The sequence below is a fragment of the Schistocerca cancellata genome, chromosome 4, assembly GCF_023864275.1.
Source record: "Schistocerca cancellata isolate TAMUIC-IGC-003103 chromosome 4, iqSchCanc2.1, whole genome shotgun sequence".
Classification (NCBI taxonomy): Eukaryota; Metazoa; Arthropoda; class Insecta; order Orthoptera; family Acrididae; genus Schistocerca; species Schistocerca cancellata.
The window spans coordinates 236881390-236900267 of record NC_064629.1 but is presented as its reverse complement, the minus strand read 5'-3'; the positions used below and the strand labels follow the sequence as shown (position 1 = coordinate 236900267).

Genomic DNA, 18878 nt, shown 5'->3' with positions numbered 1-18878 from the left:
CAATCGACAGTACAAATTTCAAGAATTTTATTTCAATTTTTAAGTTTTTATTTGAAGAACCCTCGTACTTGTACCTCTAATCTGCAACTATCGAAGATGTGAAATTTGAAATAACGAATTTTGTTGTTTGTTGAACGATCTAGTAAACAAAAATTCGAGGAAGATTTAAATTCAGTTTTTGTTAACCCGTGTTGCGCACTCTAGGAAGATGCTGACAGCTTTAGATATCGCTAACACTGTAGTTTTAGTAAGAGTGATACGTGTCATCGAGAAAGTGCGGCAACTGCCACAATATTCATTGCAAAAGAACAGCCCTTCAAAGCTGCGTTCATAACCAAAGTGAACATTAGATTTTGTGCGGTTTTATTTTTGTTGTTATACCTTTTAGCCCTCAGGACAGAGATTAACTTTTATGTTACATGACTATTCATTTTCCTTGTTCCTTTTACTCTTTCCAAAACCTCTTCATTCTTTGGCGGTGTTACTGTTCCCTTTGCTCTGTCCATATTCTGTCTGTTTTCTTCCTTTCTTTTACTTCAAATTTCATGTTCACAATTTTGTTTCTGAATGTCTCTTTCTCATTTCAATACTGATCCCTGGTTCTTTTGGGTCTTCTATTTCTTGAAACCACTTTTTTATTGAACTCTTTCGTCCATGAAAAATCTTCTGTGTTGTTAATTCTATGTGTCCATAGAATGTTTGTTAGCGTCTTCTGATAATGTCAGTCTGTCTGTGCGTTCATATGATTCTTTGGTCGGTCTCTTCATCCATATACCATCTCTGTGTACTGCTCCAAATATTTTTCTGAGGATTTTACGTTCTATTTTTTCCGTCTCTGATTGCCGACGCTCCGATTGTGGTAGTTTCCGATGCGCAGAGTGCTCCTGATAGTACAACTGCGTTGTAGTGGCTGACTTTGGCCTATCTTGAAACATTTCTTTTATTGTAGTTCGTCCATGTTAGTTTGTACGCTTTCTGAAGTTTTTCTATTCTTCCTATGTTGGCTGCCTTTTTCGATCCTCCAATTAGTGTGCAGGGAGGAGACAAATTGTGTCACGAAATTTTAAACCTGGATAACTGATGCCAGTAGGAATCAATATTACTAATTTTGTGTAGGTTGACAACGCACAATTCTTAAGCTACGGAAACGGCGCCGCGCGCTCCGATTGGCCGCCGAATTGATTTGTTGCCGGATGCTCTGGACAATGCATGACCGCGGATGCTTTGCCTGCCGGGAATCGCGATGTATCCAAGGCGTGTGCGTATCACGTTGGAGCAGTGACGGGGCGAGGGACGTTTGTATGTGAGAACCGACAACCATAGCGCTGCACGTAAACCGACGAACGGCAACAGGGCAATCCCACAGCCAATCGGAGCGCGTGGCGCCAAGTTTCCGTAGTTTCAAAATGGTGCGTTGTCGACCTACACAACATTAGTAATTTTGGTTCCTACTGGCATCAGCTATCCAGGATTAAAACTTCGTGACAATTTTTCCCCACCGTGTATATTCCCGAAGGTATTCGGATTTTTCCACTCTGTGAAGCTTTCCATATATTGTGTACATGACTTGGTGGTTGTTCCTTCTTCCCATGTTTTCCGTTTTTTTCAATACGATATATGTAGATCTGTTTTCGCAGATACTTCATGTAAATATTCCAGTGCTTCTTGGTTGGTTGGTTGCTGAGTGTTGCCAGGTCATCTTCAAATGCCAGCATTTTATGATCGTCTTGTTTGCACACGTTCTTCCTAACTGAATTTCTTTTACTTTTTCTTCCCATTGATAATTTTGTCCAAGACCATGGTTAACAAAAGCGGTGGAACACCATCTTGTCCGACCCCTGTATGTAGCTCGAATGGGTCTGAAATTTCTACCATAAATTTTACTTTGGGTGTGTTGCGTGTAAGTGTGTTCAAGAGTGTCCTGTTTCTGTCTATATATTATTCTCGTGCGTCAAAGAGTGTCTATGGAGCCGTAAGCCGCCTTGAAGTCCACGAGTGTGACTACAGTATTGTTCATCTGTGTGACTTACGAGCGTTCGCAGATTCCAAATCTGTTCAATACAGTACCTTCCTTTTCTGAAGCCTGTTTGGTATTCACCTATCTCTGTATCAGCTTGTGATTGAGTACTGCCTTTAACAGAATTTTGTAGGCGGCCAGTAATAAGGAGATACTTCTAGTTATTAGACCCTGCCATGTCGCCCTTTTTGTGAAGCGGGTGAATCGATGTACATATCCATTCCGGTGGAATTCCTGTATTTTGTGGCTTTATTTTAATTTACGCAAATTGTTGAAGTAAACAGTTCTGGCTATGGTTAGGTATTGAATAACATTTGATGTATTATTTACTGTCGTAGCGCAGGTGACGAAAATATTGGGAATGCTTTTTGTTTGCTACGGAAATCTACAAGGGACGCCAGCTGAAAAGACACTAAAAAGTAGGTTGTATTTTCAGTCGGACTTTCAAATAATTCTGACGTGTGGCGTCGTCGTGGTCGTCCTTTAATCCAAAGATTGTTTTGATGCAGCTCTCCACGCTATTCTATCCTGTGAAAGCCTCATCTCTGCGTACGTTTTGCAGCCTTCTTTCATCTGAACCCGTTTGCTGCAAAATCCTTGGTATCCCCCCCCCCCCCCTTCACTTTCTTCAATCACCAAACTGACGATTTCTTGATGACTCATGATGTGTACTGTCAACTGATCCTTTTTTTAGTCAAGCTGCGCCACACATTTCTTTTTTCCCAAATTCATTCAGTACGTCGCTAATAGTTACTCGATCTGCCTATCCAATCTTCAGCAGTCTTCTGTAGCATCACATTTCAAAAACCACTATTCTCTTGTCTGAATTGCTTGTAGTCCACGTTTCAATTAGTACAAAGCTACACTGCAGACAAATATCTTTCGAAAAGACTTCGTAACGTGTAAATCGATATTCGATGTTAAATTCTCCTTTCAGCAATGTTTTTCTTACTATAGCCAGTTTAAATTTTATATCCTCTCTGCCGCGCGGTGTGACCGCGTGGTTAGAGGCGCCAGGTCACGGATTGTGCGGCCCCTCCCGCCGGAGGTTCGGGTCCTCCCTTGAGCGCGCGCGCGTGCGTGTGTGTGTCAGTTTGGTTCCTTAGGAATTCACACACATTCGAAAATATCCTCTCTACTTCGGTCGTCATCCATTATCTTGCTGCTGAAATGGCAAAACTAATCTACTGCCTTTACTGCGTTATTTTCTAATCTAATTCACTCAGCATCGCCTGATTTCATAGACTACATTCCATTATGCTTGTTTTACTGTTGTCGATATTCAACTCGTAACCACTTTTCAAGACAACATCCATTTCGTTCGATTGCTTTTGGAAGTCATTTGCTCTGTCTAGCAATTAAAATGCTATCGGCAAACACCTGTTTTTATTTCTTCTCCCTCAATTTTAATTCTCTTTCCAAATTTCTCCTTGGCTTCCTTCACAGTAAGGTCATTGTACAGATCAAATAACATCGGTAACGGGCTGCAACCATGTCTCACACCTAAACCAATGAATACCATAAAAGTAGGTTTTTTTCTTCAGTCTGTCTTCTGTAAGTCTTGGGGTCAGTAGTGCCTCACGTGTTTCTACATTTCTCCAGAATCCAAACTAATCTTCCCCGCGGTTGGTTTTCACGGGTTTTCCCACTTTTCTGTAAATAATTCGTGTCAGTATTTTGCAACCATGGCTTATTAAACTGATATCTGGATAATATTCACAACTATCAACATCTGTTTTCTTTGCAATTGGAATTATTACAATCTATTCTCTATAGCCAGATAAAATCATTTTAAATGTTTGGCTGGCCATCTTCCGCAACAGCTGTTGCGTAACAAATATTATGCAGAAAACTTCTCTAGCTGCAGTACGCTTAAGACAAGAAAAGTAAAATACTACTACCTACAGACCACTTAATGTTTGGGATGCTACCTGTACTACTGTGTTGCAGTTATTGCTGACGATGTAGGTATGAAAGATTTTCCAGTCCCCCCCCCCCCCCCCCCCCAAAGATGGATTATTCGTATCAACATATGGCATGAAATTCCTTCAAGAAATAAAATTTGTACCTGGAAAAATATCAATATTCACACTAAAGCGCTCTAAGCATTTGTTACAAATGTAAATAAGATTTCTGGTTTCCGTGAATCTTTTGTATACAATTTTGAAAAAGAAAGGCATGCTAGAAGAAAGCTGGTAGCCAATTTATGCTCTTACACATTCCTACTCCTATAACATTTGTAATCGGTGTGAGTGGTTCTTTTTCCTGTATCACAATGTCGCCTTCAAGAATCGACCAGAAATCGTTTACTAACGATTATGAAACACGCAGCGAAGTCTGGAAAAAATGGTAATGTAAACTGTGTTCCTGCACCACCCTATACTTCCGTTCCGTGTGAAGATTTTTCCTTCTAGACTCGATCAAGTTAAAAATTTAAAATCTTTGTCACCTTTGCGCCTCTAAGCTACACTGACAAAGAAATACAGACAACTGAGTTTATATCTGGAACGATAAACACACTTCAGCTGTTACACCGTAAATTTTTACGTCAGTGGAAAGGATATTGCAGACTATTACACCAGTGTGTGTTTCATAACGTTTATGGAAAATTAACAAAAATGGTATGACCAATCTTTGCATTTTCATGTGTCCCATCTTGACAGTATTCGTAAGGGTGTCATTACTAGAAAATTATTTCCGTCTCTTCAGTCTAAAAGCCCCATCAAATATGCGTATTAATCCTGAAAATACATATACATTCCCTATATTATTCGTAATATATCGTAAATATACAGCTCGCGCGGTATAATACCTAAACAAAATTAGCTTGCACAGGTCATCTGAAACATTCAAATTGCAGTCAATGTTTTTCTCGTATTAATTGAAATACGTATTTCGCCAAATGAAGATGGGCGACAGCTAGAAGCGCGTAATGACAAAAATACATGAGTTGGCTGGTTGCTGTATTTATTAAAATATGATCTACAGGAACGGGGCTGAACAACCAATAAAATCGATATCTTTTTTACCTATGTTCGAAGCAGAACAAATCTTCAGATTACGTAAGCGTAATTCGCCGATGAAATAATACCGTTTAACAGACAATTATGACAAGGGAATAGCAAGAGTCAGAGGAAGCTTTACTTGGACAAAGTTACAGTTTGCTTTTAAGAATAGATGTTAACATATGCAGCACTTTCCTAGTCATACTTCCCGACACACAAGCTGCAAGTGACCTCTTATTAGTTATCAAATCGCAAATTGAGATGATTAACCCCTTGCCGTACAATTTAGGGCCCAAGTGACTGGAAACTATGTATGCGAAATGCGCCAACAGGATGCGTGACGATCTCAATACAACTCGACATGGGGATACCTGTTAATGTAACTACACGTGGTACTGATCTTGTAAACGTTAACACTAATTCTTGCTATTTATGTACATTTTCGTAATAACATTTCAAACAGTACTGCAAAACAATTTTTTGCACATAAAGAATACTTTAATATAAATTGTAAATTTAGTGGCCTTCATCTGACTTCAGAAGAAAGTAGATACTGTCAGAAAAAAGTAACTACATGAAGAAACGCTCCCCTTGAGCGAATTTCTAGTAGTAAAATACTCTAAAAAATTTTAGTCCTGCATCGCGTGTTAATTTCGAAAGCATTGTAGTAGCTGTAGTGCTACATTACACCCCGTGCATTCCCACACCACTTCGCACCTTGTGTCACATGCAAACTTTGTACTTTTTTTAGGAGTCTGATCTGTATATTTCGGGAAATCGGCCCAATACTGCGCCCAGAGTCGAAGAGATTTTACCTATGTATGGTTTTCCACACTTTTTGAAGTCCGGCAAATGGACATTATTCAATGCCCCCCCCCCCCTCTCTCTCTCTCTCTCTCTCTCTCTCTCTCTCTCTATCTATCTATCTCTATATATATATATATATATATATATATATATATATATATATATATATATATATATATATATATATATATATATATATATATAGGCTGGTCTCCCAGATCGGCCGGCGTCTTCTAATAGCGACCAGCACGGAACTTGGATCACCATTCCACAAAGGTGATTTTCGACGGACATGCTGCCCCCACACACATTCTTCATTTGTCGATGGACGTCTGTTTTTGTCCTTCGGCAGCCACGAAAAGGATAGCACAGTGGTCCTGTTTGGACACATTTGGTAACAACGTCGCCATATTACGCGTTTCTGCATTTACCTCATGCACGTCAGAAATGCACGAATGTCACACCATTCCCCTGCTTTTTTTTTTACTTTATTGAGTTTCGATTCTCCCGAAGGGGGCGGTCTGGCAGCAGCTTAGTACGCCGTTTTTCAGCCTACAGAATGTTTTAAAAAGGTGAAGACGATAAATAATAGAAACAGGCCATAAAATCTGTGACTTAATGGTAAAATGGCGGAAAAGTGTGGAACTTTAAACATAAAACAATGGGTAGATGATGCTAATAAAATACACAGGAAGCAGACAGCCAAAATAGACAATTAAAAAACACGGCGAAGTCTGGTTTCTGTTCGCAAGAGATAAAATTCACATACAGCGACAGCATGTTATCTGTTCGCAACACTTTGGAAAGACGCACAACACTGAACACTCACCTGAACACTGCACTAAAAATTTGGCACAAATATGACATACCACAGCCGAGGGCAGACGGGGGGAAACTGGACAGATGGTGGGAAAGAAAGGGGGGGGGGGGGAAGGAGAGGAAAAACGAAGTGGAGGGGGGGTTTCCTGTCTGCATGTCGGTGCTTATATACCTGCAGCAATGTCCTTTAACGGAAACTTTTGGCTCGCCCCTTATATGTAACCGGAGCAGAGACCAATGGGGAATCATTATAGCGACGATACGGGCAGGAAGTGGGGAAATTCAATGACGTAAGAAAAAATGAATGGAAGGTATGTCCACATGTTCAGTGCTCGGAGACGAGCATCTCGGAAACCGCGGAGATGTTCGGCTGTTCGAATGCTATTTCGTGAGCATTTATACAAAGTCGGTTTAAGGTCCGTGAAACAACGGGTAGACGCCCACGCCTCATCACAGAATGTGGAGGTTGGAGGCTTGCCTGCCAGCGGTCTGTGGCAGATCTGTCGACACAGTACAATGCTGTCTATGCACGCTCAGCGTATATTTTTGGACATCGGGTTCCACAGCAAATGATCCATTTATGTTTCCATACCGACCCAACGACAGCGTCAGTTAGGACTGCAGTGGGCACGGGATCATCGAGACTGGACAGTGAAAACTTATTGCCTTGTGGGATGACATCTTTTTACACCATACTGAGGGTCGTATCTGGAGATGGCATCATCCAGGTGAATGGCTGCTGGAAACAGGCACCGCGCCATTCTCGCAGGTTGGCAGGGGCAGTGTTCACCTGGGCTTCCAAGGGATCTGTGGTAGTAATCTAAGGCACTATGGCAGCTATGGACTACATGAATGTTGAAACTTCCTGGCAGATTAAAACTGTGTGCCGGACCGAGACTAACTCGGGACCTTTGCCTTTCGCGGGCAAGTGCTCAGATGGTAGAGCACTTGCCCGCGAAAGCCAAAGGTCCCGAGTTCAAATGGTTCAAATGGCTCTGAGCACTATGGGACTCAACTGCTGTGGTCATCAGTCCCCTAGAACTTAGAACTACTTAAACCTACCTAACCTAAGGACATCACACACATCCATGCCCGAGGCAGGATTCGAACCTGCGACCGTAGCAGCAGCGCGGCTCCGGACTGGAGCGCCTAGAACCGCACGACCACCGCGGCCGGCAATCCCGGGTTAGTCTCGGTCCGGCACACAGTTTTAATCTGGCAGGAAGTTTCATATAAGCGTCTCTCCGCTGCAGAGTGAAAATCTCATTCTGTCCTATATGAATATTATTGTGGATCATCTGCATCCCTTCATGCTTGATGTCTTCCCCAAGTGTGATGGCATTTTCCAGCACGATCACTGGCCACGCCACAACGCCAGATCGTTCTGCACTGGTTTGAAAAACATGATAGTGAACTCTGATGTGTGCCTTGGCAACGAAATTCGCCTCGTTCCAATCGGATGGAACACATCTGGGACGATACCAGGCATCAGCTCTGCTCTCTGCGGCCACGCATAGCCGGTAAGTAATTTACGGAAATTGCATGACCTTTTCGTAGACGTCTGATGTCACACTGCCAGAAATCTGGCAGGGACTTGTAGAATCCATGCCTCCGCTGGTCCAACGGTGGACCAACACATTGTTAAGCAGATGGTTATAATGTTTTGACTCTTCAGTGTATGTGATATCTATCGAGTACAAAACCGAGTAAGTCTGTACATCTAACATGGGTTTATGCTCTTGTGGTGCGCAATGCAAGTGGCAGATCGGTTACCGAAGTAAAAGGCAGGCTCTCAGTAGCTATAACCATCGGCTTGAGAATTCCTTTCTTAGACGTGAGAAGACTTGCAAACGCTTACCGCAATTTCAATTTGTGGGCTGCCCATGTTCATTGGGTGTGGTGAAGCTAACATCTCCCGATGAATTAAATGACAGTGTGATTTACATCTCTCCCAGAAAATAATTGAGTAAATAGAATACTTTTAACTTAAATATAAATCAACAAAATACAAATTGCTATGACCAGTCACATTTATTATATTATACAGCCTCAACCTCAAATCTTTCCCTGCTTACAAAACTTTGTATTTATGTAACTATGATCGATAGAGCTATGCGGTTTGCTGCAAATGATAACTTGTCATTTTTATATACACACATCTGCGTGTGCTCAGTTACACGAATTTGAACCACGGGCAGGGTTTCAGCAAGGTGGTGCATCGCTTCACTAGGGGTTGTTTGTTCACCAGTTCTTGGACTAAAACTTTCTGTACAGACTGATCGGCGAAGACGGTCCAGCATCATCGCCGTGAGATTCAAGAGAACTGATTTTTTTCTGTGGGATTACGTTTAGGATACAGTATTCAGTTCAGCAGTTCCTGATGTGCCAGTTCTTACGCTACGAATATGAATTATTGTCAAAGCAGTTGCGGAAGAGATGCTGCAGACACGAAGATAAATTTAGTATCGTCTACGAAGTTCTTACTGGCACATATGGAAGTGTATCCACAAAAAAATACAGTTAAGCTACCATTTGCAAGGAAGCCCATAACTGTGTGTAGCTTAGTTCCCTAGAAATAAATGTTTCTAATCAGTGAATGACTGCTCACCCTATATTTCCACTACGTGTTTCGGAGCATTATACCATTATCCTGTGGACATACTGTTATGCCAAAGCATGAATGTATTGCATGTACGACTTTTGGGTATACTGTGGCACTGTTTCAGTGGTCACAGGCACCTTTTCCAGTCTTTTACATCGCATTCTATACAGCTAACTATAGTCCATGTGATTTAAGTATGACAGTGTAATACGGGAGTTATTCCGTCTCTTGCGATTGTGTGAAGTCCTACTTGGACCAGACGTGTCGTTTTATTTAAAGTATCTTCAGTGGTCAGGTTTTCTGGGTTCTAAATTATTTCCATGCGTGTTGTGCACAGGGATTAGATTCTTAGCAAACAGCACTACACTGACACTATGCAGTGCAGCGTGCCGAAAGCTGGACGACTGCAAGTAACTTACAACCCAAAAGATCTGACCACAGAAGATACTTTAAGCAAAAGTCTTCTGGTTCAAGCAAGACTTTATAAAGTCATAAAAGATGGAGTAATACCCATTAGATGTAAAACGGCGACTGCAGAAGACGCTCCAAAAACAAAAAATGGCTCTGAGCACTACGGGACTTAACTCCTGAGTTCATCAGTCCCCTAGAACTTAGAACTACTTAAACCTAACTAACCTGAGGACAACACACACATCCATGCCCGAGGCAGGATTCGAACCTGCGACCGTAGCGGTCGCGCGGTTCCAGACTGAAGCGCCTAGAACCGCTTGGCCACACCGAAAAACAAAAAGACAACATGTATAATCCAGTGTATAGTATGTGATGTAAATAGAAAACGAGCCAGTGAACACAGACTGTGCCATACAATATGTCCATGCCAAATGAATTGACAAACTCGCCTGATGTATAGGCATAATCCTGCGGTACGCCTAATGGAAAGTATAATACCGGGTGATCAAAAAGTCAGTATAAATTTGAAAACTGAATAAATCACGGAATAATGTAGATAGAGGTACAAATTGACACAAGCGTGGAATGACATGGGGTTTATTACAACCAAAATAATACAAACGTTCAAAAAATGTCCGACAGATAGCGCTCCATTTGATCAGAATAGCAATAATTAGCATAACAAAGTAAGACAAAGCAAAGATGATGTTCTTTACAGGGAATAATCAACATGTCCATCATTCCTCAACAATAGCTGTAGTCGAGGAATAATGTTGTGAACAGCACTGTAAAGCGTGTCCGGAGTTATGGTGAGGCATTGGCGTCGGATGTTGTCTTTCAGCATCCCTAGATATGTCGGTCGATCACGATACACTTGCGACTTCAGGTGACCCCAAAGCCAATAATCGCACGGACTGATGTCTGGGGACCTGGGAGGCCAAGCATGACGAAAGTGGCGGTTGCGCACACGATCACCACCAAACGACGCGCGCAAGAGATCTTTCACGCGTCTAGCAATATGGGTTTTCTTTTTTCTAATAAAACCCCATGTCATTCCAAGCATGTGTGTTAATTTTTACCTCTATCTACATTACTCCGTGGTTTATTAAGTTTTCAAATTTATACTGACTTTTTGATCACCCGGTACAATAAATGAACGGTTATACCAATTTGTATTTTCAAGTAATATTCATTAGAGCCACGGTACAACCAGGGCTAAAATACTGTCGTTTAGACTGGAATAGAAGATGCAGAGAAGTGTTTTGTATTCTCCGGCAGACTGCAGTGGGAACGCCAAGTATTTGGGTGAGACGCCTGCAGGCAGCCAGACACAACAAGCCGCAAATAGACGCTCGCCGCTGCCCTCGTCTCAACTCCATACTTACAAACGCTGCCTTTTACTAGCACTTTTGAGTGGCCGTAGTTGCTGTGTAGTTACTCGGATGTTCTAAATCCGTCTGTGCAACTACTGAAAAGGTGTATTTTACTCGACACGTGTCGTTCTGTTCACTTAAAACATCAGTGATCTGTAATAAAACCTTCACAACTTATATATATATAACTCAGCCGGTCATTTCATAAGCTGCTGAGGTATGATTTCTGACTAACTGCAGGAAAGAGAATGGAAAAAAAGAAAGATCACACTGGAATAGCTTATGAAACCAACTGTTATACATAGCAAAACTAAAAATATAAATATGTGATTCCGATTCACTGTAAAGGTTTTAAATGAATAGGCTAAAACGAAACGCATATGATAAAATATACATTTTAGTTATGAAATTTATTTTCGTGTGTGTTCTACCAGACCTGCAATTTTTTTTTCATATTTGTTCCGTAGTTGTATAGGCGCTTTACAATTACAGGCTCATATCTAAAAAATGGAATTTTCCTCTGTCACATTTGTGATGTAGCTGCAGAATCGCCAGTATAGATTTTTATGCAAGATAATCTATGATTACGTTCGATTACCTTTCTTGAAAGCGGATTTTCATTGAAGGTAAAATATGGTTCTGTCTTGTTATGAACTGAGAAGAACTTTGCCGAAGTTCACAGCATATTTTGTTCCGAATTTCGGTTTGTTCGTTCAAAACTTCATTTAGCTACCTTTTCCACTAAGAATTGAGAGATTACTGCTTGTGTCTACTGTAGAGTGTCCGCTAAGAATTTGTACTAAATGCGGAGAGGCGGTTTTCACTTTTGGTTGCATCTCTGGTGGAAGATTCGCATGAAAAATGCAATTCATACTATTATTTAAGTTCCAGCATAGCAAATACAAAAAACTGAGTCGTTGCATAGACGGCTTTAAAACATCTACGTAGAAAATACGCCAGCAACACGTTGCAAGACGCTCTATCGCAGTAATACACACGCGTCGTGTGAGGTGCTTATCAGTCTAAACAGCCCGTTTGATGAGATACAAATAAGAGAAAGAATTATTTTTCCGTCTTACACGAATTTTTGTTAATGGTAACTCGCACCTCACGATAAAAAAATTTAAAACATCTGCTACCATGTAGAGCTTAATCTAATTCCAGAAACCAAACTTACCACATTCTGACTGGGGAGCTAATTGTCGCAGCAGTTAGAAAATATAGAATTATAAACCTCTTTTTACAAACGTCATTCAGATCAAGTGGCTGTGGTGCAAGAACGCTGTTTAGGCAAGGTGCCAAACGTACCGCGTACCGAATGCGGCCAGATAAAGATTTAATACAAATCCTAGAGAAAAAAAGCAAGCCAGGTGACGCCCCCTTTTGAAGTAAAAGATACCGATGTTCCTTATGTAGTCAAACATCAGACATCAATAACTCTAGCGGGACGGCTCTGCCATCCAAGAAACAAGCTCTTCGGTCTTTCGTAAATAAAAAATTTAGTGTTTTAGTAGGGCGTGCAGCTAAGCGGTCGCTAAGAGATTGCAGCTCGCCACTTCCACAAAAACCTGCGCGAACTCCCTCAGGATTGTACCTGTTATTGCTCACAGCTGCCAGGTGCAAACCAACAAAAAGAACGGCCATCGCTGCCGCCCCAAGCCACTATTCATCTGTCAGTGTCGCCATAGAAACGGGTACAATGGAAAATACGCCCCTTCTACAAAGTTTTTCACTCTCAGCCGTTTGTCAGAGGCCTCGGGTTCGACAGCTGGAAGTTAGCGTCAGAATTTCGGGCCTGATCAGTATTCTCGGCCACGAAGTGTGATTCATTGAACGCAGCAAAAGCACCTCTGGGAAAGGAGAGAAACTAATGCTCGACTACAACGTCGTAGAGAAATCCCCGGCCTTACATAATTCTCAGAAGACCGTGTGCAGGCAAATGGCAGGTACGGCAATGAGCATTTCCGCTGTTGGAATGCCAGCCGGATGCTCGCGAAACCTGTCTCAAGTGCAGTGTACACGCTAAATGCGTCTTATTAGAGATTCTCCATACTGCACAGAATCATTTTCTTTATACTACTTCCTTTATAATACGTTACTCAAAAAAGTGACCACAATTATCAAATATTCTGCAACTTTCGCCCTTTAGAGCCTTAAGAGACCGGTCTGAATTGTGTGCGTCACTCGACTATGCTGCGAGTATGAACACTGCAATCGTGTTAACGTAGCTTCAAAGTCTAGGACACAACATTACTCCGACTCAGTGTTTTACCGCATTTTTTTCCATTTTAGAGCTATGTGATAGCTCGGGCATTGTGCAGGTGGCGGTTTTCTTCCAACACATGCTTCACCTACGAAGCGTTACCTCTCGGCGCAGTTGCATTAATTAATCAACTTGCCAGTCTCCCCAGATCTTTGTTTTAGGAGTCATGTAACACGTGACGGTCTAAAATTCTTAATCCGTCCACGTGTTTTGAGCACTCGGCAGTAAGCACAACTGAATTCCATATCACACGTTGACAGAAAGCTAAGTGTATTTAGTCACATTACAGTTATCGTAAGCGTAGTTTGTTACAAGCTTATTTCGAAAACAAGCATGTACAGCATTTGTACGAGTGAAAAGCATGCTGACGTACGAAGACGCGGAAGCATTACGCGTTTTGACATATCCAATAAACATCATAATTGCTGGCACTTTTTGTATTATACTGGTCCTTCAGCCGATTACGAAAATCACTTCCACTGTATGTTGATTTCCTCATTTCGAATATTCGTGGGCTTGCAAATTTAAATTGTGAGTAACAATTCTCTACCATCATCAAATTTTACTCTGTATCCTTATCAACAGAATGAAAATTATTTAAAAACATTCGTTTATCTCGGTAAAGCGTCTTAACTGACACGATAGTATCCAAAACCAGCTTACGAACAAATCTTTACATCTAGTTTCATTTTAGAAACTGCTGCTACAATAATGCTTTTTTTTTTTAACAGAAAAGAATCGAAATAATAATGGGGTCAGAATGGCGTGCGGCTCTCGACATGATTTGCGCAAAGGGAAATTCGAGTGCTTACCGGAGTGCAGCGTGCAGAGCAGGACGAGAAGACGGGCCAAGCATGTGCGCATACGTGTATCCACGTTCGTGTCCATGCTGCCGGCTTGCCGCTCGGGCACTGAATGAAGCGCCGATGAATGAGCCGTGCCACGGGTGGGAGCGGTGGGGTGGGGATGAGGAGCGATGGTGGGGATCGAGGGGCGGGGAGGGGTCAGAGGGGGGCGCCCGGCGGCCGCTGAGCTGCCCACCTGCCTGCGCGTGCATTCCGCGCACGTTTTCGGCCTTCTTTATACTTTTCAAGCTGGACACATCTCGATCGGCTGGCACGCGATTTACTCTGGAAGCTATGCGGGTCGCTAGTTTTTGTTCGCTCGTAGATGCTTGTTGCGTAACCTGCGCATCCGGCAATTAAGTGGGCCGAGGAAAAAGTGGTTCGCTGTTGCATCCCTGCTGACATTGTCATTAAAAAGCGCATTCCGAGCGAGAGGAGCAGGTGCCTCCGAGAGGTGGCGCATAATGTGGCAACCGGGTCCGTGACCTCCAGCGCTCACCAGCCTGCCTTCTAGATCGCGTATACTCTTTCCCTACCGCTGAATATTCCTAGCGCTCACGTTAACTCTGCCAACTTCAAGCCGAAACCAGAGGTCTCTTCTATAAATATTACGTTACCTGAAATAATAGTACCAATTCTGCCAGACTATTTTAAAGACCTTCTTACCGGCGAATAGCCAAAAAACAAACTTGTGTTACAAAAACCAGAATAAAGCTAAATTGAGGCGATTCCTGAATACATTTTTTAGTTAATTATGCGTTTATTCTCATAGTATTCCTTTGCGGCTGAATTGCCAACCCAGAGGTTTTTATAATGCTGTTCCCATCGTTCTAAAGTTATTTATTTTGGTTACATGTTCCTCATTTTGGTTCATGTGTCACATTATTTTGTGTGCTATTTTCTGTCGTTCCTGAGTGTCGTTTTCCATTTCATTAATGAGACGTTCCCCTGATTCCTGTTGCTATTTAATAGTTATATTTCTGACTATATTTCTTTTCTTGTCTTGAGAGTGTGATTGTAGGTAAATATTATGAAGGCTGCTCAAATCACCTAATCTATGAAGGGGAAGAAGAAGAAGAGGAAGACCAGAACAGGTGAAGTAATCCAATCCATCAAGTGAGAAGGAGAAGAAGAAGAAAGGGATGCCTTTACTTCACCTGACAAGGTGCCTTCTGGCGCTCTTTTACATCTAACCAGACATCCTTACTGCGTCAGTTTTGCAGCCTGTGTGATACTTGAGCAATATGTAATAATAATAATACAGCGTGTCCCTTGGAGGAAAGGTCAATCTTCAGGGATATAACACGAACGATCATTCGAAGCAAAAAGTCAAGTAAACATCTACATCTACGTGATTACTCTGTTATTCACAATAAAGTGCCTAGCAGAGGGTCCAATGAACCACCTTCAAGCTGTCTTCTACCGTTCCATTCTGGAACGGCGCACGGGAAAAAGGAGCAGTTAAATTTTTCTGTGAGAGTCCTGATTTCTCTTATTTTATCGTGATGATCATTTCTCCCTATGTAGGTGGGTGCCTACAGAATGTTTTCGCAATCGGAGGAGGAAACCGGTGATTGAAATTTCATGAGAAGATCCCGTCGCAACGAAAAACGCCTTTGTTTTAATGATTGCGTCTCCAATACACATATCATGTCTGTGGCACTATCTCCCTGTTTAACATTGATACAAAACGAGTCGCCCTTCTTTATACTTTTTCGATGTTATCCGTCAGTCGTACCTGATGCGGCTCCTGCACCGCACAGCAGTACTCCAGAATAGGGCGGACAAGCGTGGTGTAAGCAGTCTCTCACAAAATTTCGTCCGGCGAGTACATCCGGCAGAAAAAAAGAGTGGCAATCTGGCAACACTGTAACCACATGTATGGTAACTGTCTCTGTCGGCATGTATGTGCTGTACAGTTGGTGCAGTAGATAGAGTTTTGTGTTAGCATGTAGGGCAGAGTCGTCAAACTGCGGCCCGCGGGCCGCATGCGGCCCAGATAATGTTTTCGTGCGGCCCGGGCCACTTGCCGGCGTTCCGCAGCGGTAAAGGCGTGAGCGGCCTGCCAGCCAACAATGTGAGCAGTGCTTCAAACGCGCCGCGTGCCTGCGGCCTCTCGTTTGTCGTTTGTCGGCGGCGGGCTTGTACCGCAGCCGCCTCATTGTTAGCTTTGTCGTGTCGGTGTGTCAGACGTGAACGCCCCTCAGCGTTCGTCGCGTATTGAGTGTATTTGTGCTCATATTTGGTGGTATAATTATTAGTGGAATAAATAATGTCTGATGTACCCTCAAGGACAGTGACTAACAAGGAGACGGCACGACCGTGGCGTCGCGGATTTGTCCGCAATTTTGTGTGGTGAAAGAGGACCCCTAACACCTCACGTGGTTAAAATATTAGGACGCACTACTCGTAAATTCCCGAGAAAAATCGATCCAAAATCTTCTTAGGTGCCTTATGAGTATAAAATGTTAGCACACTGCCCAGCCGCCGACTGGCGTACATGGTTAGCGCTCGGACCCTTACGCCAAAGGTTTCGGGTTCGATTCCTCCTCCGGCACTTTCTTTCCTACTGTTGCTTGCAAAATTGCAACGCATTGTTACACGAGAATCGTGAAATTAATTCCCGGGAAGATTGAATAAAAATTCATTCTATAATTCACCATCAATTATCGTCACCAATATTCCGAGACATGATTGAATATACCTGGTTTTCCTCAAAATTGTCAGAAACTCGAAACATTTTCGTAAATGTTAATGGGGCATCTTTTTGTACAGATTTACTGCAAACGACCTGTGATTGTAAAAAATCCGCTTTTATATATTGCGCAAGATGTCGCAAAAATTATTGCTTTGTTTGTTTTTACAATGATTACCACTGCGGTTCTTGTTTATAATTATTATATGTATAAAAATTGAATGTTTTCCAATCGACTTTGTTATTCTGATTAAAAAGGCAATGTTTCTCCTCGTATACTTTACAATGAAAAATGGAAAAGCCACCGCCATGAATTGTGTTGTTGGACAAAAAGAAAATAATTTTTATTCAATAATGAAACTAATTTGCTAAAGATAATGTAGGTTTGCGAAACTTTCTAAATAATTGGAGGAATAACCAAAGAAAATGAAACAGAAGGAAAAAAAAAACTTTGTGGGAGGAGGAATCGAACCCGAGACCTTTGGCATAAGTGTCCGAGCGCTAACCATGTATTTTTTTTTTTATTCATTTCGTTCGATATTGTTCGTTGCGTTTGGTCTGGGCGGATGTCACAAGACATCCGTTCAAGTTGATCGTTGATTCTTGGACTCAGTTTTTTATTAGAGAGAGCACGCAGCCCTCTGACCGAACACGCTAAGCTACCGCGCCGGCGACCATGTAGGCCAGTCGGCGGCTCGGCAGTGTGCTAACATTTTATACTCATAACGCACGAAAGAAACTTTGGATCGATTTTTCCCGGGGTTTTCCGGGTAGTGCGTCCTAATATTTTAACCACGTGAGGTGTTTGGGGTCCTCTTTCACCACACAAAATTGCGGACAAACCCCCGACCCCACGGTCGTGCCGTCTCCTTGTAAGAGGAAAATATGTGAAGAGAAAAGAAGTTTCCAAGAAATATGGGAAGAAGAGTTTTGCTTTATAATTGGACACATAGAAGGTACTGCTACTTGCTTAATATGCCGGGATACGATTGTGGGACTGAAGAGATACAATTTATTTCGCCACTACACAAATAAGCGCAATTCATTAACATTAGCTTTTCCTTTGAATTCAAATGAAAGAAAGGAAAAAATTGCTCCTCTAAAATCTACCACTCGTCATCAACAAAACGTTATGTTAGCAGCAGTTGGGCAAAGTGAGGCTGTCACAAGAGCATCACACATTCTGGCAAAAAATATGAAAGCTTTCACTGATACTGAATTAGTGAAGCAATGTATGTGACTGTTTCTGAAACTTTGTTTCAAAATTTCTCCAACAGTAAACAAATATCAGCTGAAATAAATAAGCTCACACTTTCAGAATCTACGTGTCGACGTCGTTTTAAAGATCTTTCAAAATATATGTTTGAGGCAGTAATTAATAAAGTCAAACTATGCAAATAATTCAGTCTTGCATGTGATTCCAGTACAGATTTAGCTTCGATGGCTCAGTTTTCATTATTCGTGCGTTACTGCATAAATGATGGGGTAAATGGTGCAAATGGCTCTGTGCACTATGGGACTTAACATCTGAGGTCATCAGTCCCCTAGTACTTAGAACTACTCAAACCTAACTAACCTAAGGACATCACACACATCCATGCCCGAGGTAGGATTCGAACCTGCGACCGTAGCAGTCGCGCCGTTCCAGACTGAAGCGCCTAGAACCGCTCGGCCACAGCGGCCGGCTGATGGGGTAATAGAGGAAGATTTTTTAGAAATTATAACCATGGAAGGTCACACAAAAGGATGTGATTTTGTGGATGCAATTAAAGAATTTGTAAAAAAAAATCACTTATCTATGAGCAAATTAATATCAATATATACAGATGGTTGTCCGTCAATGATGGGCGTCAACAATGGTTTGATAGCACTGATTAAGAAGGAATTGAATTTGCCAAATTTACTCTCCATTCACTGCTTACTGCATCAGGAAAGTTTTGCTTATCAAATTTCAAATACAAAATTGAAGAATGTTATGCAAACGGTTATAAGCGCTATAAATTTCATTCGTGCCCATGAACTTAATCATTAAAAATTGAAA

General features: G+C 41.9%; 1 protein-coding gene across 1 annotated transcript in view; it reads right to left on the bottom strand.

The window, feature by feature from the left end:
- The window catches only part of LOC126183504 (uncharacterized), a 307076-nt gene extending 292871 nt beyond the window's left edge, over positions 1–14205 (bottom strand). Inside the window, exon 1 of the mRNA XM_049925549.1 lies at positions 14110–14205. Within this exon, the coding sequence (XP_049781506.1) occupies positions 14110–14185 (76 nt within the window). The 5' untranslated portion in view covers positions 14186–14205. The remainder of the gene's footprint in view (positions 1–14109) is intronic.
- Positions 14206–18878: the final 4673 nt, after the last annotated feature.